The sequence below is a fragment of the Cetorhinus maximus genome, chromosome 13, assembly GCF_964194155.1.
Source record: "Cetorhinus maximus chromosome 13, sCetMax3.hap1.1, whole genome shotgun sequence".
Taxonomy (NCBI): Eukaryota; Metazoa; Chordata; class Chondrichthyes; order Lamniformes; family Cetorhinidae; genus Cetorhinus; species Cetorhinus maximus.
The window spans coordinates 33,343,032-33,370,195 of NC_135891.1; the positions used below are offsets into that span (position 1 = coordinate 33,343,032).

At 42.1% G+C, this 27,164-nt stretch overlaps 1 protein-coding gene and 1 long non-coding RNA gene across 6 annotated transcripts in view; one reads left to right on the plus strand and one right to left on the minus strand.

Moving 5' to 3' along the window:
• arfgap1 (ADP-ribosylation factor GTPase activating protein 1) overlaps positions 1 to 8,919 on the plus strand; it is a 43,331-nt gene extending 34,412 nt beyond the window's left edge. For 4 of the 5 annotated variants that reach the window (XM_078555229.1, XM_078555232.1, XM_078555231.1 and 1 more), the window contains 3 exons: positions 485 to 544; positions 1,584 to 1,666; positions 5,045 to 6,773. In XM_078555229.1, the coding sequence (XP_078411355.1) occupies positions 485 to 544; positions 1,584 to 1,666; positions 5,045 to 5,345 (444 nt within the window). In that variant the 3' untranslated portion in view covers positions 5,346 to 6,773. Of the gene's footprint in view, positions 1 to 484; positions 545 to 1,583; positions 1,667 to 5,044; positions 6,774 to 8,723 lie in introns of those variants that run through there. The other variant, XM_078555233.1, reaches the window with a different exon arrangement.
• The window catches only part of LOC144688533 (uncharacterized), a 69,053-nt gene that overhangs the window by 22,706 nt on the left and 19,183 nt on the right, over positions 1 to 27,164 (minus strand). The window lies entirely within an intron of this gene.

Here is a 27,164-nt window from a genome sequence, read left to right on the forward strand (position 1 = left end):
TAAAGATGTATATCAGTTTCTAATATATATCCTTTAATGAAAGCTTTATGTTGAGTACCTCTGGCCTTGAGTCATCACCCCACCATTAGCATGCATTCCCTCAGCCACCTAGGCTCTATGCTCGAGAATTCCTTGCCCACTTTCTCTGCCTCCATTCCCTCCTTAGAACTCAACTATATGACCAAGCTTTTGCCACATCTCCTGATGCCTCGTTTGGCTCAGTGTCCCATTTATTTCTGGTTATGCCATGGGACGTTTTTATTTGTTGAACACATTATAAATGTGTTGTTATATTCCAGCTTTTAAAGAAAGACTGGAAATGTAGCCTCTTCCCATTATGAAAAAAACACTTTTTAAAAAAAAAGAAAAGTACTCCTTTATTTCTACCTATTCTACATTGATAAGGGTAATTCAATCTTTGGTTCCGTAAATTGACGTGTCATTTGCAAAGCTTAATTAATTGGAGGCATTTTTATATATACAGGTGAAAGATGGAAAATTTTTAGATGATGTATCCATTGGTGTGTCACAGATTGCTAATAAGGTATGCAGAAGGATGCAACTGGTCATATCTCAAAGGCAGCCTTCATATTCTGTGCAACTGCACTAGAAGCTTAAGGGTAAACATAGATTAAAGGCCATTTTTGAAAAATGGTTGAATGCCTTACTGAAGCAGTATGGAACTAAATTTTATAGGATGGCAAAAAATGCCCCAAGTTCTAGAAATCACAACTGACAATTACGTTTGAAACTTGCTAACTGAGTAGTAACTAAAAAGATTTCATACGAAACTGCATTAGGTTGCTCTTATACCACAGTTGTAGTGTGGATATAAACAAGTTGTGCAAATATAGAGTTGGATCCAGCCTAATTCCAGAGTGAAATGGACTGAGACTCCCTCCCAACTCTGGATTTACACTGCAACTTTAGCAAAAGTGCTAAGCAAAACCACTTCACATTACAATTTACAGCAAAGTTGTTGTGTAAATCCTGTTTTAGCTGCTCAGTTGACAGATATGGAGACTGCCATATTGTGGCCAGACAGACTTTTTTGATTGGTGCTTATTGATATTTTCCTTTTGTTTTGCTATCGTTGGTAACTGATGATATGGTGAGTGTCTATATTGAAAAGTGATTTGTTAATGGAAATTGTAGAGGGAACCAATACATTATTTTAAAGCTAGTTCTGTCAATCAGAACCAGTAGTTAAAGTTGTAAGTAATCTTAAAATTGCATGGTCTGGAATAATTTTAAAATGTAATATTTAATCAAAACATATTGCATATTAAACAAAACCTAGCCATTACTATTGATAATACTAGTAATCAAATAGCCATTTGTTATAGTAGAAGAGAGGTTAGTCTCTTTAAAATGAACAGGTTAAAGCCTGAATTCTAATAGTTTACATGAGTATTATGTGGATCAGGTTTATGTTAATGTCAGCAACAATATTTTCTAGACTGAAGAGCCAGAAGGCCAATAGCTGTTGTTAGAGCATCTGTTTTTCCTGATGTATGTATGTATATATGATTACAGTGGATATATACATGTTTTTAAATTTCTGTTACTATTAACATTCATAGGTACAGGGAGTGACCGTAAAAGGATGGCAGGACGTTAGTTCTTTCTTTACCAATAAGGAATGTGAAACAGCTGCCTCGGAAAGGTAATGTACAATTAAATGCACCAAATCTTAATGCTCAATCACATTTATGCAACTCAATGTTTTAATTCATCATTATGTATCCAAAAAAAACCTCCTAAGTTTGTGCAAAGCAAAATTATGTTTCTGCTATTCTCTGGATGGTTATGCCTATGTTCCAGATAGTAACTACTTGAACTGTCCTTAAGCATGGCCAACAGTGCAGTGCTTCCTCCTTCTGTAGAAGATTATCCTCCTTTTTTAAAAAAGTTTTTTTTAATTGATTGGAAATCTTACAGATTCTGATCTGCACAATATTCTTCATACATAACTTAGGTATGCTACTGTGAATTTGTGTGCATTTAGAAACGCAGAAAATAGGAACAGGAGTAAGCCCTTCGAGCCTGCTCTGCCATTCAAAATATCTCAACGCCGTACTCCTGTGCACTCCCCATACCCCTTGACACCTTTAGAATCCAGAAATCTATCTATTTCCTTCTTAAATATATTCAGCGACTTGACTTCCACAACCTTCTGTGGTAGAGAATTCCATAGGCTCACCACCCTCTGAGTGAAGACATTTCTCCTCATCTCAGTACTAAATGGTCTACCCCGTATCCTGAGACTGTGACCCCTTGTTCTAGACACCCCCCCAGCCAGAGGAAATATCATCCCTGCATTCAGTTCCCTGTCAGAATTTTATACGTTTCAATGAGATCTCCTCTCATTCTTCTAAACTCCAGTGAATACAGGACTAGTTGGCCCAATCTCTTCTTATACGACAATCCTGCCATCCCTGGAATCAGTCAGGTGAACCTTCGCTGCACTCCCTCTATGGCAAGTATATCCTTTCTTAGGTAAGGAGACCAAAACTGTGCACAATACTCCAGGTGTGGCCCCACCAAGGCCCTGTGCAGCTGCAGTAAGACATCCTTGCTCTTGTACTCAAGTCTTCTCGCAATGAAGGCCAACATACCATTTGCCTTCTTAACTGCTTGCTGCACCTGCATGCTTGCTTTCAGTGATTGGTGTACAAGGACACCAAGTCCCTTTGTACATCAACGTTTCCCAATCTTATCACCATGTAAATAATACTCTGCCATTTTGTTTTTCCAACCAAAGTGGATAACTTCACACTTATCCACGTTATACTGCATCTGCCATGAATTTGCCCACTCACTCAACCTGTCTAAATCGCCCTGAAGCCTATTGACACCCTCCTCATTGCTCACATTCCCACCAAGTTTTGTGTCGTCAGCAAACCTGGAAATATTACTTTTGATTCCCTCATCCAAATCATTGATATATATTGTGAATAGCTGGGGCCCAAGCATTGATCCCTGCAACACCCCACTAGTCATCGCCTACCACTCCGAAAAAGACCCATTTATTCCTACTCTCTGTTTCCTGTCTGCTAACCAATTCTCAATCCATGCCAATATATTACCCCCAATCCTATGTGCTTCACACACTAACCTCCTATGTAGGACTTTATCAAAAGCTTTCTGAAAATCCAAATACACCACACCCACTGGTTCTCCCTTATCTATCCTGATAGCTACATCTTCAACAAGTAGGTTTGTCAAACATGATTTTCCTTTCATAAATCCATGTTGACTTTGTCTAATCCCGTTGATATTTTCTAAGTGTCCTGTTATCACATCCTTTATAATATAGACTCTAGCATTTTCCCTACAACTGAGGTCAGGCTAACCGGTCTGTAATTCAGTTTTCTCTCTCCGTTTTTTAAATAGTGGGGTTACATTTGCCACCCTCAACTGCCGGCACTGTTCCAAAATCTGCAGAATTTTGGAAGGTTACAACCAACACATCCACTATTTTCATTGCCACCTCCTTTACTACCCTGGGATGTAGAATATCAGGTCCTGGGGATTCAGTTCCATTAATTTCTCAGCACTATTGTTTTAGTAATACTAATTTCCTTCAATTCCTCCTTCTCACTGAACCCTTGGTTCCCTAGTATTCCTGGGAAGTTATTTGTGTTTAATGTCGTTCCCCTACCTTATCATTACTGTTTGGAGACCTATAGACAACTCCCATTAATGTATTCCGTCCTTTGTTGTTTCTTAGCTCCGCCCAGACTGATTCTTCATCTAGATTTTCCGAGCCAATATCCCCCCCTCACTATCACACTGATTTCATCCTTAACTAAGAATGTCATTCCACCTCCTTTTCCTTTTCGCCTGTCCATCCTAAATATCAAGTACCCTTGGATATTCAGTTCCCAGCCTTGGTCACCCTGCAGCCATGTCTCCGTTATTGCAAACATATCGTACATGTTTATATCTGTTTGCGCTGTTAATTTATCTACCTTATTGCAAATGCTTTGTGCATTCAAGTACAGTGCCTTTAGACTTTTAACATTTTTACACATCTTTTTTTGTACGATGGCCCTATTTGCTGTTAGCCCTTGTTTCCTCTGCCTTTCACTTTTGCTTTCTACTTTTCTGACTTTCATTCCTATCTTTGTTTCCCTCTGTTGTGTCTCCCCGCTCAGGTTCCCATCCCCCTTGCCAATCTAGTTTAAAGCCTCCCCCATAGTACTAACGAATATCCCTGCGAGGATATCAGTCCTGATCCTGCTGGGGTGCAATCCGTCCAGCTTGCACAGGGTCCCATCTTCCCCAGAATCGCTCCCAATCCCTTCCTCCTCCACCATCTCTCCAGCCACGCATTCATCTGGTCTATTCACCTATTCCTGATCTCGCTAGCACGTGGCACTGGGAGTAATCTTGAGATTACTATCTTTGAGGTCCTGCTTTTTAATTTATTTCCTAGCTCCCTATATTCTGCATTTCAGGACCTCATCCCTTTTTTTACATATATCGTTGGTACTGATGAGGACCACAACCTCTGACTGTTCACCCTCCCCCTTCAGAATGTAAAATCCCATTTTGCTATGTACAGTTTGCATAAGATTTTCCTCTTGCTGGTAATAAATGAGCTTTTTTGTTTTCTCCAAGTTAAGGATCATTTGTAAAAAAAAAAATTCTGTTTTTTTGCAATTTTGGTATCATGAGAAGAAAGGTGTTATTGTTTGTATGTTTATATTGAAACTTTGCATCAATTGACATAATCTCAGAAGGGCATCCAACTTTCAAATAGGTCCTAAAACCATCCTCTTCTGTTTCTGAGGCAGGGCTATAAGACCAATGTGATACCCTGAACTCTGAATTAGGTGAATTTTTGAACTGTTGAAGAACTTACCATGGGATGTTTGTGTAGCATTCGCTAATGTAATAAAAATAGAATTTTATTGCACCCTTACACTTTTCTCATATATACATTGGAAATCTCCTGTACAAGGTGCAGTTTATATTACAAATGCTCATTTTTCACATACCCAATCATTTCTGAAGTTCGGTATATTCTCTACTACAGCTACCCAGTTGGCGAAAGTTACCAGAACAGTGGAGTTGAAGATGGTTTCTGGGACAATTTTGGTCGGGATGAAAATTCTAAGACGAAGATGCCCCCAAGTGCTGGTGTTTGGGGGTCAGGCGAAAAGAATGATGATGTCTGGGGCACAGAGAACAGCACGCGAAAGCAAACCAACCATAGCAATGACTGGGACAGCTGGGATGATAATTGGGCCGCAGGTGGGGAAAGCAAGAATAAAAAGTCACCGAGAAAAGAAAGTGGAGGACCTGTAGATGATGAATGGGACAACCAAAATTGGTAGCATGGAAAGTGCCTCAAATTAAAAGGACCTGCAATTCAATTTGCTTTACTTTGTTTCATTGCTGTAGTAAACCGGTTTGTATTCTCGAATATAAAGAATCAATGTTTCAGAAATCTATTTTTCTTTTTAGAGGCTGGTTCCATGCATATTTCACTAATAAAAGAAGTGTTCACAATGAACCATCAGTATTGTAACCAGAACATTGTCCCATTACAGTGTGTACTTTGAGTTCAACTGTACCATTTTTACTCTGAATGCATTGACAAGTACATTTTTCTATTTAAGGGAATATAATTTTTCCATTAATTCACCACCGATTTTTTTTTTTGTTGTGTGTGTGTACATAAATGCTCATTGAAATCTGCAGGGTATCATGGAGAAAAACATAAAGTTAAATAGTGCAGTGATTAATTTTAGCTCAGGTTTTCTTTCAGAAACACGACAAACGTAGCATTTACTGCATGTGCTATATTGTGTCTGTCTTCAGCTTTATGTGCAATTGTATGGGGCAGGTAGATTTGCAAATTCATACTTAAGTGTTTTCAGTGTGATTATTATAGGTTTGGTACCTGGCTTATTGAAATAAAATGATAGATTATAAATTTAAAATTGATCTATTCCAATCATAATTGTTTACTAACTTTTCTTCTTTTTCACTTTACATGCATTACAAACCAATATGTAAGCTTGAAGTTACTGTTTCTGGTATTAGCAAACAAATGCTCATTACATTTGTGCAACATTCCACCATCTAATACCTTAACGCAGCTATTGACTTGTTAACACTAACTGGTTAAGACTTTGCTAAAATAGTGGTTGCAGGAATAAATGAGCGTATCAAATATTCATCTAATGCTGACAGTAGTCTTTTCTAAGCTTATGTCAATTTTTAAATTTTTTATTTGGATAATTTTATTGGTCAATGTCATCAAACTAGCACAGAATGTGTTCTCTATTCTTTTTTAACTGTATGACATGTGGCGTATATAAAAATCCTTTTTATTTGTTTAAATTTCAGAAGTGAAATGCTTTTTCTGACCTGTCAGATTTAATTTTCAGAAGTATGTAGATGTATAAGTGTGGTGGCGTTTCTTGTCTGGTCTGCTGCTGCCTCCAAAACCTACCCCAGACATTCCAGTTGCATATAGTGTGGGTATAGTCTGAATACGTGATCTTTCAGTAATGGACCTTTTGACAAAGTATGTGCAATATTTTTGAGCATGAGCAACAACCTAATGTATTCTCATTTATGTACCTTGGGGATGATTGAGCTTTTATGCCCTAAAAGTTAACATGGAAGTTTTTGCTAACGTGAATGGACATCTGTGGATATGTATAGCAACTTAGATGTTGCTAATTATTTTGCACCCATTTTTGAGTGTGATTGCTTATTTGATGATGTATGACAATAAAGCAGGTGAAAACGGATGAGTTTTTTTTTTGCTTACTTGCATGGAAGCATTATTAACTTCCCAGTTTACTTTCAGACTTCACTCTACAATTAATCTTTACATTTTGACATCCTGATTTTTTTTTGAACATTTTGCAGACCATAAGTGAAGAACAGAGGAGTTATCCCTGGCATTCTGGCCAATTTATCCCTCACTCAACATCACAAGCACATTTTATGGTCATCATCACATTGCTGTTTTTGGGAGTTTGCTGTATGCATATTTGATGCTATGTTTCCTACATTACAACAGTGATTACACTTCAAAAATTCTTCGTTAGCTGTAAGGTGCTTTGGAACGTCTTGTAGTCATCAAAAGGCACTAGAAAATGCAAGTTTTTTTATTAACACCAAACAGCTTTCAAAACTAATGGAAGCCCTTGATTCGTTGTTGAAACCCCTTTTCTGTCCTTCCTGCAACCTTTTTGGTTTGTTCAGTTCCATTTAAAGATTTCACTTCCAGTTCCAGTGAAGGGTCTAAACCCGTAACATTAACTACTTGTTTTTGCAGATGATATATCAATGATAGATAATTCTTTCTTAGCAAAGAGATGGGTGTTTTGTCAGTGTGAGATCTTGGCCTTTTCCATAATTATGTACATTATCCATAACATTCTTCTCTGTACTTTAAAAATGACCCTTATGATCCTTCGGGTCACCGTGCTGCATTATATACTTTAATGTGGGAGTACCTGCTCCCTGTCCTCTACTATTGTTGCTCTTTAATTGGTCAATAGGTGGTGCACTTTTTCCAAATCACTTTCTCTTCATTTAAAAGAAATAAAAGTGACCTGTTGGGAACCCATGCCTTGCTTTATGGCTTTTGGTATGGCTAAGATTGGAATCCAATTGTGTGAAGACTCTTCAAAGTGACTATCTTTTGTAATTCTGCAAAATGTTGGGAGCTCTTCATTAGTTTGCTGTGCCACGTTGAACATTACTGATATTGACATTTATATTTTTACATCATCTGATCATAAATATGGTGCTGGTACACTAGAATCAGCTATAAACACTTAATTGACTTTATGGGCTATTGAAAGTGACCGTATCCCAGCATCTTAAGTCCCAAACCCGAGTACCTTCCTATTCCTTTAATGGCCTCAAGAATTAACAACTGGGCAACCTTTTTTCTCCTGAGAGTGAGAAGAGAGATTTCTATCCAGTGTTTCTTAGATTTAGCAACTCCATAATTATTAGACTTCAGTTTCCAAGATTATACTTGAGATTTCTCAAACCTCCAGGGATTTATAAGGAAATGTGTTTCAAAATGGCAGTTTCTGCTGTCCTAAAGCTTCACAGAAAATCTGATGTTTTATGGTGTCTGAGTTCCTGATCGAACATTCGCACAACTAGCAACCTGTGTAACATTGGAAGCCTGTACTGCATAACTGACTCAGGCAACTGTGTGACATGAATTAAACCCAGTGATGGATGCTAATACATGTCAGAAAGCTGAACAGCAGAGTCTTGAAGAGTAACAATTTGGAGGAAAAGCATGAGGAAATCATTAGTGGAAATGGAAAGAAAAGTTATGGTCAGGTGAGAAGGGGTGAACTGGCTCCCCTCTTCAACATCCTCAGCTGGTCACAGCAAAGGTTTCAGCTTCTCTTTCAGGAGGATATGTCTTTTCCAAATCAGAATGTATTTAAGCTGTGAGCAATAAGGAGCAATCGAACAAGATTTTCTTGAGTCAAAGACCAAATTTATTAACCGTGCAGTAATGCAGCCAACTGTGCGTGTGTGCGCACGCGCACACAGGTATCAGGAATAAGGGGAGTTAAGAGTCTAAGAAAGGTAAAAAGTTAAGTGTTCTTTGCCCTTGAAGCATAGATTTTAAACACTGCAGTTGATTTGGGTTAGCTGGTTTCTTGAATGTGGTCAGATGTAGAAGATGTTGTAATTATGAGATCTCCGTTTGCTGGTAGGTTTCTGGTAGAGTTGGCTTCTCGAACCGGACGATGCGCTTATTCCACGAGAGAGAGAGAGCAGCCATCATTCTGTTTCTTCTGCTGAAGACTTCTTGACACTGCCTGTACCACTAGCAATCTCTCTCTTGTGGCAGTGCAGCCTTGCCTTGAAATACTTTACCCATTGTGTATTTCCAAGAGGTTTTATCTGTGGCAGCCATTGTTTCAATATCCAATACTTTGCACTTTTAATGTCTTTTTAGACAGTTATGAGTTTTGACAGATGTCTGGATTATAGAAAATATCTCTCTTTTCACACTCCCCTGAGTGTGATTTGTTTGTTTCTCATTCACATTGGAATGTGGCCTTGCATTTTTAAGTAGTTTGCTCAGTCTCAGTTCAAATTGCAAAATTTCCAGTCAGTTGAAAATTGAAAAATCATCTTTTCAAAAATAAAGGGACATAGCCTTGTGACAGACTGAAGAACTTCAGTGCATGTGTAGAAAAATCATGAAGTAAAGAAACAATAAATAAATGCTGCAATTCTGTATATGAGTGGGTTTTGTTTGTGTTTTTTACATTTTTATGTTTAATTCCATAACTTTACTTTGTCAAGCAAAGTGCTGCATAAAGCAGACAGTCTCCACTTAACACCTTTCCACTGACGTTTCACAGCGGCACCTCTGGCTGGAATTTTCTTGCTAACTTTTTTGTATGTTGTTTTTGTTTTTATTCAGTTGGAGACCATGTGCAAGGAGTAATTTTGTTTAGAGGAGCAATACCAAATGGTGGTGAGGGAGAGTAAATTAGCAGAGCGGGAGCTGTACATGAAAAAAATGTAGTGACTGTAGGTTTGGACTTGTAACGAGGTTGTCCCTGGACCCCAAGAGGTGGAAAGAAAGAGACTGGAGGCTATAGGGGAGATTGTATGCCAGATGAAGAAGATACTAGGTGCTATTGGAACTGAATATGCTCTATTGAAGGAACTACATCTGAAACTTTAACCTGCTTTCTCAAGATCTTGATGGATCTATTGTGTTGGTTCCAGAAATAGAGGGTAACTTAGGGGCTAATAATAGTAAGCAACTTAAAGTAATTAATATCAATAGTGAAAAAGTATTGGAGAAACTTAAGGGACTTCATTCAATAAATTGTCAAGACCTGAAGGCTTACATCTTAAGGTTCTAAAAGAGATAATAGAGATAGTGGATGCACTGGTTATGAATTTCCAAAATTCCCCAGATTCTAGAATAGTCCCAGTGGTTTGGAAGTCACCAAATGTAACTCTGCTGTAGACTGAGGGAGAGAGAAAACTGAACTACAGGGCAGTTAGCCTAACATCAGTTGTCAGAAAATGCTGGAATCTATTATTGAGGAAGCATTAACAATTCACACTTAGAAAATCATTGTATGATCAAAGTCAACATGGTTGAGGAAAATTGTGTTTGACAAAATTATTAGAGTTTGAAGATGTAACTAATAGGACAGATAAAGGGGAACCAGTATATGTAATATACATGGATTTCCAAAAGGCATTCGATAAGGTATCACACAAAAGGTTAATGCACAAAGTAAGGACTCGTGAAGTTGGGGCTAATAGCATGGATAGAGGATTGGTTAATGGGCAGGAAGCAAAGAATGGGGATAAACAGGGCATTTTCAAGTTGGCAGGTTGTGACTTGAGGAGTAGTGATTGGGCAACGAGGTGGCAGATGGAATATAATGTGGGAAAATATGAGGTATTCACTTTGGTAGCAGCAGAATTTTAAAATGCAGGAAACTTGCAAATGTTGATTTTCAAAGGGACTTTAGTATACTCGTACAAGGAACATAAAGTTAACGTGCAGGTACAGCAAGGAAGTAGGAAGACAAATGCCATGTTGGCCTTCATTGTGAGGGAATTGGAGTAAAAGAATAAGGAAGCCTTGCTACAATTGTATTGTAGAGTTGTTTGATGTCTCACTAAGAAGAATGGAGGCTTGTATGATTGAACATTGTGTTTATTAACAACTCAACTATACATATCCAAGGTACTGCTACAAATGGGTGCTGTCTCCATGCTGGCTCCTTTCAGACTCTACACATCATACCATGGGTGGTACTGTTCTCCAGTCTCACATTAACCTTTGCTCTGCCCAAACACCTTTAAGCTAATTATACAGGGCTCTGAGACCACACAAGGAATACTATGCACAGTTTTGGTCTCCATATTTAAGGAAGGATATACTTACATTAGAGGTGGTACAGCGAAGGTTCACTAGATTGCTTCATGGGATGAGGGATGTTCTTTGATGAGAGGCTGAGTAATTTGTGCCTGTATTCTCTGGAGTTTAAAAGGAGGAGAGGTGATCTAATTGAAAAATACAAGATTCTGAAGGGGCTTGACAGGGTTTTTAAAATTTGTTCATGGGATGTGGGTGGTGCTGGCTAGACCAGCATTTATTGCCCATTGCTAATTCGGCATTTAATAGACAACCACATTGCTGTTGTCTGGAGTCCAGACCAGCAGATTTCCTTCCCTAAAGGGAAGGGCATTAGTGAGCCAGATGGGTTTTTATGACAACTGGCAATGGTTTCATGGTCGTCATTATCAGACTTTTAATTCCAGATTTATTTTTATTGAATTCAAATTTCACCATCTGCCGTGGTGGGATTCAAACCCGGGTCCCCAGAGCATGCTCGTCCAGTGACTATGCCACCACCTCCTCAGTAAACACCAGGAGGTTGTTTCCCCCTATTGGGAAATCTAGAACCATGAGGACACAGTCTCAGGGTAAAAGGCCAATGGTTTAGGACTGAGATGAGAAATTTTTTCACTGAAGGTTGTGGATCTTTGGAATCCTGTACCCCACAGGGTTGTGGAAGTTCCATCGTTGGTTATATCGGAGACATGAAGGACAGATTTTTTGATGAATCAGGGAATCAAAGGATATGGGGAGTGGTCAGGAAAGTGGAGTTAAGGGTGAGGATTAGTCATGATCGTATTGAATGGCAAAGCAGGCTTAAATGGCCACATGGTCTATTCCTGCTCTGTTTATGTTCCAGCTTTTTCCGGTTTATCTGCAGATTTCTAGATTTTGAAGCTTGTTTTTTAGCATGGATTTTGTTACCACTAGATGGCAATTCAATCAGTGTGAGCAATATATTCCAAGAAATGCAAATGACAAGTCCATCTTCACCTGTTATTTAGTTGTAACACATATGGTGAAAGAGCATTATTTTTATTTTCTTAACCAAGATATGTTGTATCAGAGACAATATATATGGAGTAAATATTTGTGGAAATATAATTTAAAAATAATTGTGTTAGTCTCCCGGATTAATCTATATTATGCATTCATTTACATTGAGTAGCAATAATGGTTGTACTTGTCAGCTGCACAGTATATGCATTAAAAGTGCTGGTTATAGGGAATGGAGGGTATATGCCATGCATGAATCTAATAATACATGTGGCTCATGGTTTTTCATTTTTATCATCAGTCTGCACTCCGAACTTCTATGTCCTCGAAATTTAGGGCTACTTTATATGTGAATCATTAAACCTGGATTGGAACTAAATTTTTAAGACTGATTTCTCATTTCGGGACACAGGAGCAAGATTGCCCGATGTCATTTGTCAATCCAGCCCAATATTGTGGCCATGTTGTTTTATACCTCAACTGTTAGGGAGTTCTGTCAAACTAATTTCTGCAAAAATTGTAACTTGCTTTGTATTATAAATGACCTGACACATGCCATGATGACAATTAACCTAATTAGAATCAGGAATTGCTGCAAATCCTTATAACATTCGGGTTTTTTTTATTCGTTCATGGGATGTGGGTGTCCAAGGCTAGGCCAGCATTTATTGCCCATCCCTAATGCCCTTGATCAGAGGGCATTTTAAGAGTCACTCACATTGCTGTGGGTCTGGAGTCACATGTCGGCCAGACCAGGTAAGGACAGCGGATTTCCTTCTCTAAAGGACATTAGTGAACCAGATGGGTTTTTATAACAATCGACAATGGTTTCATGGTCATCATCAGATAATGATCTGATCACCACCATCAAACTTTTAATTCCAGGGCCAGGATTTTACATTGGTCGGGCGGGCTCAGTGGGAGCGGGCATGAGCAGCCGGGAACCTGACCGCCGCCCGCGATCAGCTCTGCACCGCCATTTTACGCAGGCGGGCCAATTAAGGCCCACCCAGCCTAATTCAGCGGGAACGGGCGGGAGCTCAATGTCCGCCAGGTCCAATGGCAACCCGACGGCCGATTCAAAAGCAGCTGCAGCAGCCATGCGAAGGCTGCCATTGACTTGGAGGGCTGCAGTCATGCAGAGCGTCAGTGGTGAACACGGCAGGTGGGAGGGCAGGTCGGCAGGGCAGTCAGCCCCACGGTTTTCCAACGAATGTTTCGCTGCCCTCCTGAAGGAGGTGGTAGCACGCTGGAATGTACTTGTCCCCAGGGACAGGAGGAGGAGGCCCCCCACTACCTCACCAAAAATGCCTGAGAGGAGGTGACATCCAGGGTCAGTTCCCATGATTGGTGAGGCGCACATAGGTGCAGTGTCGTAAGTGTTTCAATGATCTCCTGTGATCGGGAAGGGTGAGAACCGTGATGGCATGGGGTCACTGAGCACAGCAGTTAGGATCGCACCCCCCCCCACACCCCCAGCGGAACTCAGAGTTCTTCGAGTGTGAGTGAGTGGGAAATGTCAATGAGGCTGCATCTGGGCAAGGGGGTGAGCCCTGGCTGCTTGGAATGAGTGTCTTGTGGCTCCAGGATCACGAATTGGCTGAGCCCTGCAAGGTATTCCTCAGGTGGGGTTGGCCAGGCTGCAATGGCAATGCAGGTAGAGGGTGGACTAGTCAATGCTCCTCTGTCCTTTCAGGAGAAGACATCCCACAGCAATGCTGAAAAGTTGTGGATTGGCGGAGGACCACCTCAACTATTAATCTTGTCCAAATACAAGCAGGAGGCACTGGAGCTGGAGAGGCGCCATGCGCCTAGGTCAACCGGCCGCGGTGAGGTTGGTGTGCCACAGGGAGGTAAGAGTGCAGTGCACTGAGGTCAGAATGTCTGTCACATCAACTATTCCACTGTTATCTGTATATTAATGTGAGCCTCGAACATGGAACTCCCACTGATAATGGAAAGACGAGGGCACCCTGATCTGGGTGCCAGGCATGCACAGTAACAGTGTAACAACTTCAATACTGACATGTCCTTGTTCTTCCTTTCAGGCTCACCAGAGGCCCGTCGGGGTCAGGAACCTGAAAGTCAGCCACTCACCCCAGAGGACACAAACAATATAAACGCACAAGCATCACACCCTCTCAGCCAGGCAGGCACCAGTGCAGATACCAGCACCTCAGTGGGCATTAGATTGGCGCAAAGTATCTCGGTGCACAGCGGTGAGGGCACTTCACACTCACTGGAGGTGCAGGTAGAAGCAGAGAGTGCCCAGGGCCCCGGCAGTCGGAGGACTGCTGGGGACCAGGAACATGCTCAGTTGGGGCCTGATGATGTGCCTCTGGAGTCGTCTCTGAGGCAGCAGATACTGGAAGTCCAGGGCGTGTGGAAGGATCTGGCGGAGATACATGAGGGGATGTGTGCTATGGTCTCAGTGATGGAGGAGTCCATGCGGAGCATGAGCAATGCAATGACTCTCATGGCCGAGCACAATGCCTCCTCCATGGAGAGAGTGGCGACTCTCATGGAGAGGCTCCTCCAGGAGCTGAATCAGGGGTTCCTGGGGATGCACTCGGACCTGCAAGCCCTCACACCAGCAATGACCTCAGGCGGTCACTGTCAGTGCGGGAGATGGATTGGGCACCCAGTATCCCAGCTCGGTGCCCATCCATCAATGGTGAGCAGGGAGGTCCAAAGCAACCCGACCTTGGTGCATGAGCTGCTTGTCGTCTCTGTGGGCTCCTCTCAGGGTGCTCTAGATGAGGACAGTAGCTCCTTTACCCCTCTGCCAGTGACCATGGCATCTTATGAGGTTACGGCGACTGGGGAGATGCCAGAAGTGGCACAGGCCGCTCCCTCCCAGGTGGGGCCAGGACAGGCTCCACGGGCCAGAAGACACCCACCAAGGTCATCAAGCAGAGTGAGCAGGCTGTCTCCAATGCCGGTGCCAGCGAGGGGGGAGCACCTAGACGTAGCACCCACAAACGCAAACTTAAAGCACCTTAAGCACAACACGGGCTTATCACTGGTGATATTTTTTTCCCCTACTTTTAAGTTAGTTATGAGTAGGTGTGACAGAGAACACCTTTCCATTTAATTTGTTTTATGTATGCCAGGCACCACACCATTAAATGTGTTTATGTTCAACAAGCCTTTGGGTGCTTCATTAGTTCTGCAGGTGATGGGTGACCCATAATGTTATGAGTGACTTGTTTGTCATTGAGCTTTATTGAAATGGCACATAGTGCATGTTATTCATCAAGCTAATGTTCCTGTCAGGTATCAAGTATGGAGCCTGCAGCCCTGGCATGTGGTGGTGGTTCATCTTTGGTAGGCCAGCTGAAGGAGTGTTGGATCAAAGCCTCCCGGGTGTCCCGGCCTCCCTGGAGGTTGCCCAGGTCAGCATCTGTCCAATCAGTGTTCTCTTGAGCGTACTCATCCTCGGACTCACTACTGGACTCATCGTGTGCTGCCAGAGCAGCTGCGTCAACATCTTCTTCCTCCACTGCATCCCCCCTTTCCAGTGCCAGATTGTGCAGAGCACAGCATGCAACCACTATCAGTGACACACGATCTGAGGGGTATTGCAGTGCGCCCCCTGAATGGTCCAGGCATTGGAAGTGCATCTTGAGAAGACCAATGATTCTCTCTACCACCGCCCTTGTGGAAGCATGGCTCCTATTGTACCGCTGCTCGGCCTCTGTTCATGGATGGCAGAGAGCCACCTTTTGAGGGGATAGCCCTTGTCGCCCAGCAGCCATCCATCCAGCCAGACTGGAGCACTGAAGAGTCCTGGCACCTGAGAGTCTCAAGGTGTAAGTGCCATGGGAGCTGCCTGGGTACCTTGCACAGACTAGCAGAATCTGCATCCTATGATCACACACTATCTGCATGTTCATTAAGTGGAAGCCCTTCCTGTTGACGAAGGCACCGGGCTTACCCACTGGTGCCTTGATGGCCACGTGTGTGCAGTCGATTGCACACTGGATACGGGGAAACCCAGCAATTGCGGCAAAGCCTCTGGCTCGCTGTGTCTGACTGGCCTCATCCATGTGGTAGTGAATGAAAGTCAATGCACGTCTGAACAGAGCGTCTGTCACCAGCTTGACACAACTGTGGACAGCTGATTGGGAGACTCCACAAAGATCACCCACTGACCCCTGGAAAAAGCCAGAGGCATAGAAGTTGAGGGTCACTGTGACCTTCAGTGCCACTGGCATAGGGTGTCCACCCACTCTGTTGGAGCTGATCTCAGGCCCTATCCTCTGACAGATGGAGGTCACGTTCTCCCTTGAGAGGTGGAGCCTCCTTCAGCATTGCATCTCAGACATATTGAGGTAGCTGCATCACTGCCTGTATACCCTGGCAGCAGGATAGTGGCATCTTCTGCGGCCTCTTCCGCCTTGGACTTCCTGTTGGCCCTGCGCCCCTTGTGCCTGCGCCTGTCCTCCCACAGGTCGCTCCCCCGGAGGCTGAATAGGGAAGACTGGCCTCCTCCCCCTTCTGTCCCTCTTTTTCTCCTCAGAGGAGTTGCCTCCAGCAGAGACCACAATCCCCATTCTCAGGGTAAGGGAAGGCTGTCTGATTCCTGAAAGGCCCCAAGTGTTATGAGTCCTCTGGAGTCCTGAACTGAAGCCTATTATTTCTGTCAAAGCAGCTCTGAAACGAATTGAAGTTGTCCTGTTCACACAAGCAAGCAGCAGTAAGTTATAATCTAAAGTACTAACAACTCTCATTAGCGAGCCCACTCACCCCTCTGTCCTCATAGCGCCCACCTACCAAAATATGCCAAATGTAAAATTCTGCCCCAGGTTATTTTTGTATCTCAAATTCCACCATCTGCCATGGTGGGATTCAAACCTGGGTATTACTCTGGGTCTCTGGTTTACCAGTCTAGTGACAATACCACTATGCCACCGCCAGAAAGACAGGTGTCAAGGTTCTTTGAGATCCTTGCAGAGTGGGCTTTTTCCCTTTCAAAGCAAACAAAATGTTAATTTCAAATAATGGTAGAATTATTTTAAGGTTCATTGATACAGCTATAGGTCAGTGTTGCCCAATGTGTTAACACTAGTCACATGGCTAATTTAGAATCTACAAGTGGATAATTACACTTTTAGTTAGTAAGCAAAGAAATGCCATTAGGCATGTGACCTGAATACTCATTCACATGGTGTATACACACGTACTTTAACCTCATTCTGCATTTATTGATAGAATGGTAAGTCAAAAAACAGTATGGGTGAGTGTTTTTAGACCCTTGGAAGTATTTTACCTCCTTGGTTACTGAAAGAGGGTTGATGTCTGTAAAGTAAATATACATATGAAGTACATCTATTTGTATTGCGTGTGTGTTTGCTATTAAAAGTGCATATAGTTAAAACTATGTTGCCATAGCTACATCTGTGGCTAGTCAGCAATTTCTGTTGGGCAACATTGCTATAGGTGAAATTGGATGAATATATATAATTGTTTAATATTTCAGAAAAAACAGGAGTCCGTTGTTTTCAATGTTGGAATCTTGCTTTGAATAGGATGAAAGGTTTCACTTTACTGGCTGAGAGAGGCAGGTATTAAATGAGTGCTCAATCTCAGCCCAGTTCCTAGTGGAGTCACAACACAAAACTGCCCACAATTTGGCAAGTTCAGTGAGATAATAGAAAGATGGCTACTGTTAAAATTGAAGAGGAGATGACATTTCAGTACTATAGAAGGGGGTGTTCTTCTGAAAGTGAAATCAGAGCATCTTGTATAACTTGGAGGGTACATTAGTCTGCATTTGCCTACACTGACCTGTCTGGCCACAGCCACAAGCTCTGTCATGTTTTTAAAGTTGGCACAGGGTTCTGCTTGATAATTTTGTTTAATGTTGAAGGTTTCAACAAAAAATATTATTGCTGAAAAAAGAGATGTTGTCAAAGCTTTTTGTCTTGCACTGTCAGGACAGATTTGCAAGAATATCAAATCTCAAAGGGAGCAACAATTAATACTGCATGAGAAGAGGGTGCTGATTGGTTGACAAATGGACTCTGGTAGAGGTGTTGCAATGGAGAATGCATCACGCTACTTCCATTGAACCAGCATTGGTCATCTGGCTTGATGTTTTTTGTGGGGTATGGGATCTGCTAGGCCATGAGGTTACAGATTGTAATGGTATACAATTCTGCCACTGCTGATGACCCAATGCACCTCTATGGAGGCCACGTTTTGAATTAGTAGATGTATTCTTAGTCTATTCCACACAGCCACTTTTAATGCAGTCATGGGACAGATACATCTGTGTTAAGTAGATGGGTGAGGACAAGCTCAAGTATGTTATTCCCTTGTGTTGGTGTTCTGAAGACCTCCTGCAAGCCCAATTTGGTGGCCACGTCCTTCAGGATTCTTCCAAATTGGTCAGTGATGATACTACTAAGAAACTCTTCTTTCTGGACATCTAGAGTGCATTCCAAGCTCTAACTACCCTCAATGCTTTCTCCAAATGGTCCTCATTAAGGTAGAGCACTGATTCAACAGCTGAGGGAGGGCGGTAGGTGGTAATCAGTAGTAGGTTTTGTTACCCATGTTTGACCTAAAGCCATAAGGCTTCATGGGATCCAGAGTCATCTTGAGGACCCCAGGACCACCTTCCCTCCTGCCCACCACCTCTACCCACACCAAGGATTCTATACCACTCTGCCCTATTTCTGTTTGCTCTTCATGTCTAAGTTTTGTCATCAGTCTCCACTTTAAAAAAAAAGAAAGCTAATATTTAGTGTTCTTATGATTCTTGTTGTTACTGTTGTATTGTTGACTATTTTTTAGTCTCTTATTTATATAGATAATTTATTTAGAGTTGCAGATGAGGATAACCCTTTATTCCACACAATCCCAGAACCAACATATAATAATTTAAAAAGCCTAGGTTGGATTTCTATCCCTGTGACTCATTATGCTGCCAATACAAATTTTACTATCAAGATTTGAGAAGGAATTGGAAGTGGGAGAGTATCTTCATATTACTGCTGATTAGCAGGAAACCCCTATGCCAGTACTGATAAATTATTTATATATTCATTAATACTTAGAGTGCTGAAGGTCTCAGTGATAAGTTATTTAAGTTGGCCCTGCAATATGTGTCTGATATATAGGCTATATTTATCCATAATTTCTAACTTTAGTTCTCATGTATAGAATTTTTAGGATAGTTGAAATATTCTGGAGGATATTTTACAATTTAGCATGTCTTCCCTGTTTTCTTTTCCTATGTTCCTATCACATTTTTACACTTGCGGTGTAACAATATGCTTGATGGTACGATGTCAGATATAGAACTTGGGTTCTAAATTTATGGGTTGCCTCTAGTTTCATGAAACCTATATGTAGCTTTCTATCAAGCGTGTTCTATTTAAACTGTGGCTGCTGTGGCATCAGGAGAACCAGTATGGAAGTTCAGTAACTATGGTTTTATTTAGTGTGTAATATACCTTTAAGAATAATACTTGTTAAGGAAGATCACATGATCTGTTGTAACCAATAGGAGAGTAGCGCAGGCTACCTCAGCAGTCAGTGTAGAGATAGAGTGGGAATTGAAAGCACACATGTAGTTGCTGCTGAGTATATTGTAAATAAACTTAATGTTTCCACCAAAGAAGCATCTGCAGATCAACTCTATCACTAATAGTACAACTCAACCACCCTACAACAAACTGGCAATGAGGATAAAACAGGATTGAACAGAAGAAATCAAGTTAAAAAGAAATCAGCACTGTATCTTGCCCAGTGATTGTAAGTAGCAAGCTCCGGTAGAATTGAAGAAGCTATCCCCTCTCAAAATTCCACAACTTGGGAGAATTGATCCTTTTGAACCAGCCACAGACGATTGGCCTCAATACATAGAATGCCTCAGGTTCTTTTTTCAAGTGAATGAGATTACGGGGGAAGAGAAGACGTGAGTGAACCTCTTGAGTACTTGTGGCAGAAAAACCTACAGTTTGATTCAAAGTTTGATGGCACCCCGTGCCCCAGATACAAAAAATTTTGATGAATTTGTGGACCTGGTGAAGGGTCACTTTCAACCAAAGCCCTCAGTCACGATGCAGAGGTTCAAATTTAATTCACAAAATAGAGCCCCGGGTGAGACAATTGCATGCTGGCAAATTTGAAGCAGCTAACGGAACATTGAGAGTTCAGTACGACTCTGATCGACATGCTCAGAGATCGTTCAGTGTGTGGTGTGAAAGAGGACACTATTCAGAAAAGAGTATTGTCCAAAGTGAATCTGGATTTGAAAGAGACGCTAGAGATAGCGCTGACCATGGAAAGCGCAGTAAGAGATTCAAAAGCAATACAGGGTGTGCAAAATGGTGCTGCCCTCCACATTGGGTGGGAAGCCTCAGTCAAAAAGGGCACAAAAATGTGGTACTCTGCCGAGAAGTGGGAAATAGCCAAAAAATAACTTGGCAATGAAATCAAAGAATAATTTTAATAGAGGTGGAAACAATCAGTCTTTAAGCGATTGTCAGTTATTAAAAATCGAATACTATCATTGCCACAGAAATGGACATATAATGAGGCAATGCAAGGAAAGATCCAAGCAGGCTTATAAAAAAAAAAAAGAAGCGCAATGAAATCTACAATGTAGAAGAGCCTGAAACAAATTCTGACATTTACTCATCGTTTAATCTGAAAGTTGGAAAGACAGAACCGATATTTCTCACAGTGAAAGTAAGTGGCCAACCTGTTAAAATGGAAGGAGACATGGGAATTTCCACTACAGTAATTGGGGAACATACCTTCAGATATCTGAATAATGGTGAACATCAATAAAGTTTAGAACAAACAAATGCCAAGCTAAAAACATATACGAGTGAAGATATCCAAGTAAAAGGTATATGCAGAGTAATTGTCCATTATGGAAGCCAATCGGCACAGCTACCCTTGATGGCGGTAGTAGGTGAAGCCTCCTGGGGCAAAATTGGTTAAAGGAGATTAAGTTAGAATGGTCTGAAATTTTTCCAGTTGAGAGCTAGTGGGCTGGGCTACAGAGCTACTTAGAAAGTACGCCACCATCTTCAAGGATGAACTGGGGAAAATCCAGGGCCTGCAGGCCAAGATTCATGTGGATTTGGAAGCACCCCTCGCTTCATGAAGGGGAGAGCAGTGCCATACACCCTGTGAGAAAAAATCAACACTGAGCTGAACAGGTTAGAGAAACTGTGCATTCTCCAACCTGTTCAGTTCTCAGAATGGGCAACACTTGTAGTCCACATCCTTAAACCCGATCAAAGCATCCAAATTTGTGGGGACTACAAACTGACGCCTAATGAAGTAGCCAAGCTAGACAGGCATCCCATTCCAAAAATCAAAGACCTGTATGCTAAGCTGGCAGGAGGGACAACGTACACAAAACTTGACATGAATTATGCTTATCGACAACTAGAATTGGATAATGCCTCCCGGGAATTTGTCACAACTAATATCCACAAAGGGTTGTACCAATATATGCGATTGCCTTTCAGTGTCTCCTCAGCTTGTGCCATCTTTCAGAGAACAATGGAAAGCTTACTGCAGGGACTGCCCCAGGTTGTAGTCATTTTAGACAATGTATTGGTGACACGATTCACTGAAAAAGAGCATTTGGCAAACTTAGAAGAAGTCTTAAAATGTTTCTTGCATGCTGGAGTGCATCTAAAAAAAGAAAAGTGCACATTCCAAGCGAGGGAGGTAATCTGTTTGGGTCACTGGGTAGATTCACAGGGCCTCCACCTGGTTGAGGAAAAGTGAGAGCCATAAGAGAGGCACCTGTGCCAAAGAACGCCTCAGAGCTCAAATCATTCCTAGGAATGATCAACTATTCCGGACGGTTCATACCCAATTTGTCTACAATGCTGGCCCCCCTGCATTCTCTACTCAAAAAGAACCAGTGTTGGTCTTGGGAGGCACCCCAAAAAGAAGCTTTCATAAAGGTGAAACAATTGTTGCACTTGTCCAATCTATTAGTGCATTATGACCAGATGAACGAATTGGTGCTGACATGCGATGCATCTCCCGACAGACTGGGAACAGTGTTATCTCATCGGATGGACGATGGCACGGAACAACCAATAGGTTATGCATCAAGGATGCTCATTACTGCGAAAAGGGATACTCTCAGATAGAAAAAGAAAGCCTGTCCATCATCTTTGGTGTCAAGAAATTTCACCAGCACATACATGGCTGCCATTTTTCAATCGATTCAGACCACAAACTATTGCTAGGATTGTTTAGTGAGGAAAAGGCTATCCCACCCATAGCCTCAGCAAGAATACAATGATGGACCATAATTCTGGCAGCATATGAATACATTTTCCTACAAAGGCCTGGCAATGAAATCGCAAACACCGACCCCCTTAGTCGTTTGCCTTTACAAGAAAATTATGAGCACGTTCCAATTCCACAGGAACTTGTTTTACTGTTAAAATTCTTAGATTCCTCGTTGGTATGTGCTTGACAGATCAGAGACTGGATTGGAGTTGGGACCCAGTCCTATCTCAAGTACGAGAACAAGTGCTGCAGGTTGGTCTCAGGAGCCCGTATCTGATGAAATGAAACCGTACTTCAACAGAAAGCATGAAATAACCAGCCAGGATGGCACCTTATTGTGGGGAGCATGAGTGATAGTTCCTCCAAAGGGAAGGTGACCACTTTTAATTGAACTACATAATGCCCATCCAGGAAATTCCCAAGTGAAGACCAGCTACTTATGTGGCCTGGGATGGATGGTGAAATAAAGAGTTAGTAAAGCACTGAGTACAAGGTCAGCGACTGCAAAAGTTGCCAGTGATAGCTCCGTTACACCCATGGGAGTGGCCAGGTAGACCCTGTGTAGCCAAGTACACATTAGCTATGTTGGGCCTTTCCTGGGAACAAGGTTTCTGCTCATTGTTGAAGCCCACTTCAAAATGGTTAGACATATACGAGGTGAAGTCACCAACGTCGAGTGGTACAATTGAGAAACTATGTCAGAGTTTTGCCATTCATGGACTACCAGAAGTAGTCGTTTCCAATAACGGCACAGCATTTACCAGTGCTGAGTTTCAACGGTTTATCAGCCTCAATGGTATCACTCAGGTGAAAACTGCACTGTACCACCCTTCCTCAAATGGACTGGCCGAAAGGATGGTGCAAATGTTCAAGAAAGGCATGAAAAAGCTAACTGATGATTCCTTGGCAACCAAGCTAGCAGCTTTCTTTTTCATTACAGGACTAACCCTCACATAACCACAGGTGTTACACCTGTGGAATTATTATTGAAACACCGTCTCAGGATGAGACTGAGGATAATAATGTCGAATTTAGAGGGGAAAGTGGAAAGGAGTCAGGGAAACCAGAAAACTGGACATGAGTGGCATAGTCGCGAGAGGAAATTTGCTGTGGGAGAGCTGGTATACATGAAGAACTCCGAGGAAGGACCAAAGTGATTACTGGGTGAAATAAGGGCAGTGACTAGACCTCTATCTTACCACATGGAGGTGGAAGGCTGGATCATCCGTAAACATGTTGGCCATTTAAGGAAGCGAGAGACAAATCACCAGGATTTGGTTCCACCAGTGACCATGACCGGGTCTGTGTTTCCTGTTGAGGATACTCAACCCAGGACTGATATGTCTGATGTTCCTATAAGAGTTGAGGATACAGAATTGCAAGTGCCCACGGAAGCTCCTGATGTTCAGGCAACTCCGGAAAAGGAGGTTCCTGACAAAGAATCTGAAGTTGTGGAGCTGCAACATTCCACACATACCAGGAAACCACCTGAAAGACTGAACTTGTAAATTCCTTACCCAGTGTAAGTATTAGGTCTCGAAAACTATGTACTTGTAAATATAATATGTATAGCCGAATTAAAGGGGGAGGAATGTAGTAATTATGGTTTTATTTAGTGTGTAATGAACTTAAAGAATAGTACTTGTTAAGAAAGATCACATGATCTGTAATAACCAATAGGAGAGCAACACAGGCCATCTCAGCAGTCAGTGCACAGATAGAGTTAGAGTTGAAAGCACATGTGTAGTTGCTGCTGAGTATACTGTAAATAAACTTAACGTTTCCACCCAAAAAGTGTCTACAGATCAACTCTATCACTAATAGTGCAACTCGACCACCCTACAACAGGAAGACTTAGTGCTCTCAGCAGCAAGAAACACCAATAGATACAATTGTTAATACAGGAGGAAAAATCTTCCTGTTTGATGTGCCTGGGAGACTCTGTTTCCAGGCCCAGTGGAGTAGAAAGAGGATGGAGACATGTGTCAACTTCATCTTGTTGATAGATTTCTTGTGTTGCTCTAGGGTTAATGTGCTTGTGAATTAGGGGATGCAGGCAAACAGAAGACATGATAATGAGACTGGAGGGAGTATCATTGAAACTCATTTTCTCCTAACATTGGTGACTCAAAGGGAGTCTTCCAAAAGAAAATGGTTCTCTGATTGGAGAAGGGTCAAAAAAGTAAATCCCTTTTTCTTTCAAGTACTGTGAGATCAGAGGTAGGGGACTTCTGCTTACTATTTTTGGACAACAGCCAGGAGGTCCCTATGCTGGTGGCCATCACCACTCAGGTCTGCAATAACGGTTGCATTTCCACACCTGATACCAAGAGCAAGGCCAGGTGATCATCCTGCATCTAAGGTGTGTTGGGCTGAGCTTAGACTTGCACCCCATTTACAGTGGAAGGCGGAGAAAGAGTGGTGGTTAGGGGGAAAAAGGATTGTATCTAAGCTATTTTGGCCACTTTTATCATTTCTACTGTCAGGTTAACCCTTTGAGCACTGATGAGAGATTGATAACAATCTAGAAGAAACAAAAATTTAGGATGCAATCTTGTCAATCTTCTGGATTTCTGGCTTTCAAATAGCAGAAAAATGTGACTTGAAAATTGGTTTCAGCAGCTGAACATTATTCTTTTCTTTAAAAACGATCTGATCCAAAATTCAAAATGAAGGATGAGAATCAGGAGAAAGGAGAATAGAAGGAGAATATTTTTTCCTCTCTTATTTTTCCAGTAATTTTCAGTTGCAAACCAGCCCCTCCCCCAAATGGCCATAGTTCATATATGGACCAGAGTGAAATCTGGCAGATAATTTGACTGTGGGCTGTCATATCACAGCTGAGTTTGATGCTTGCTATAATATAAGAGTTGTGTATATACCGGGTTAATGTGGGACTGAGTACAATACTGCCCATACAGTAATGTAAGAAGGCACATGGCCCAGAGCTAAGGTCAGTGTGGTGTTGAGCTGAGACGTGTTAAGATCCAGACATGGAGACAGCTCCTTATCTGTACCCTTTACTGTATATACGTATATAATTACAATTAGTTAATAAAGACTTGCTGGTAACATATAGAAGACTACGAAGACTTCCTTAACAGACACGTTTTGTAACACTCGACTTTACTGGTCGGGGGAGTCTGACTCTGGGTCATTGGCACGATCCTGGAGCTAGTGAGGTATGGCAGAAAACAGATCTTTGAGCTGATGTACGTCATCCATAACCAGTTTTTCTCTTGCCTGAGCAGGGATGCCTGCATAGCTCTGGATCCCCTCCAGCTGGCGCTGGATGTCAAGACTGCCACTGTCATTAGCCAGCCAGAACAGCACGGGCCTGAGTACTCAAACACTAAAAAGTATTCAGACTCAGGTTTCACCTTCGATCTCTCTTCTCTCTTTGAGGAGCAGGTTTGTCCATTATCATTCCAGGTCCAGAAAGTCCCCAATGGTCAGACCAACCTACCGCCGACGAGGTTACCATTGCACCTCTGGTGTAAGTGGCACCAGAGAATGATCAACAGCCTGAGAAGCTTCTACCTCCAGCTATGATGATGATACAGCTGATTGACACAGCAACCACTGTGCACACACTGCAACTTCCAGACAGCATGCCACAACCACAAGGGATGCTGGCACCTGGTACCAGTCTCTCACCATTGACAACAAAACGCAGAGGTGAGTGAACCATTGAATCTTCTTCTTGCCTCAGTAATGCTCTTCCTCAGACTCAGAGGGCTTCCAGATGGCCCACATGGAGAAAGAAGAAAAAGCAGCACCAAGGATATGAATACCATGTTCATCCGCCCCGCAAGAAATGATCGACAGTAACAGCAACCATGGATCAATGTAACAGCCAAGCCAACCACGCATAGTTCAACATTAAGCAATGGAAGAAAAGAATGAAAGCATACCCAAACACCAGTCCAACCTCCAAGCCAATAACAAGAACCAGAACCAACCAAGCCTGCCACTCTTCCGACAGAATGGTGAACGAGGTGTAGAAGTGTTATGAGGCCTCCAGATTGCCTGAACCTCTAACTTCAAGGACTTGAAGGGGGGAGATGGGGTAGTGAGAATGTTGTTAATGTCAATGTTATAATAGCAATAATGTTGCAATAGCATTAAGGTTGTAACAATAAGGTAAATGCATAAGACACAACAATGTAAGACTTGAAGTAAACTAATGTTGATATACAAAGGTACTTGAGTGTCCTTGTACAGCAGTCACTGAAATCAAGCATGCAGGTGTAGCAAGTAGTGAGGAGGGCAAATGGAATGTTGTCCTTCATTGCACGAGGATTTGAGTGCAGGAGCAAGGATATCATACTGCAGCTGTACAGGGCCTTAGTGAGACCACACCTGGAGTATTGCCTGCAGTTTTGGCCCCCTTACCTAAGAGATATACTTGCCATACAGGGAGTACAGCGAAGGTTCACCATATTGATTCCTGGGATGGCAGGATTGTCGTATGAGGAGAGATTGGGTCAACTAGGCCAGTATTCACTGGAGTTTAGAAGAATGAGAGGAGATCTCATTGAGACATATAAAATTCTGACAGGGATGGACAGGCTGGATGCAGTGATGATGTTTCCTCTGGCTGGGGGTGTCTAGAACAAGGGGTCACAGTCTCAGGATACGGGTAAGCTATTTAGGACCGAGATGAGGAGAAATTTCTTCACTCAGATGGTGGTGAACTTTGGAATTCCCTGCCACAGAAGGCTGTGGAGGCCAAGTCACTGAATATATTTAAGAAGGGACTAGATAGATTTCTGGACTCTAAAGGCATCAGGGGGTATGGAGAGAGAGTGGAAGTATGACGTTGAGATAGAGGATCAGCCATGATCATATTGAATGGCAGAGCAGACTCAAAGGGTTGAATTGCCTTCTCCTGCTCCTATTTTCTATGTTTCCATGTAATGTAACTATATCCATGGGGTTAAGACTTGGGGAGAGGTATAGTATAAGGTTCTCGTATATACAGGATTAATGAGGG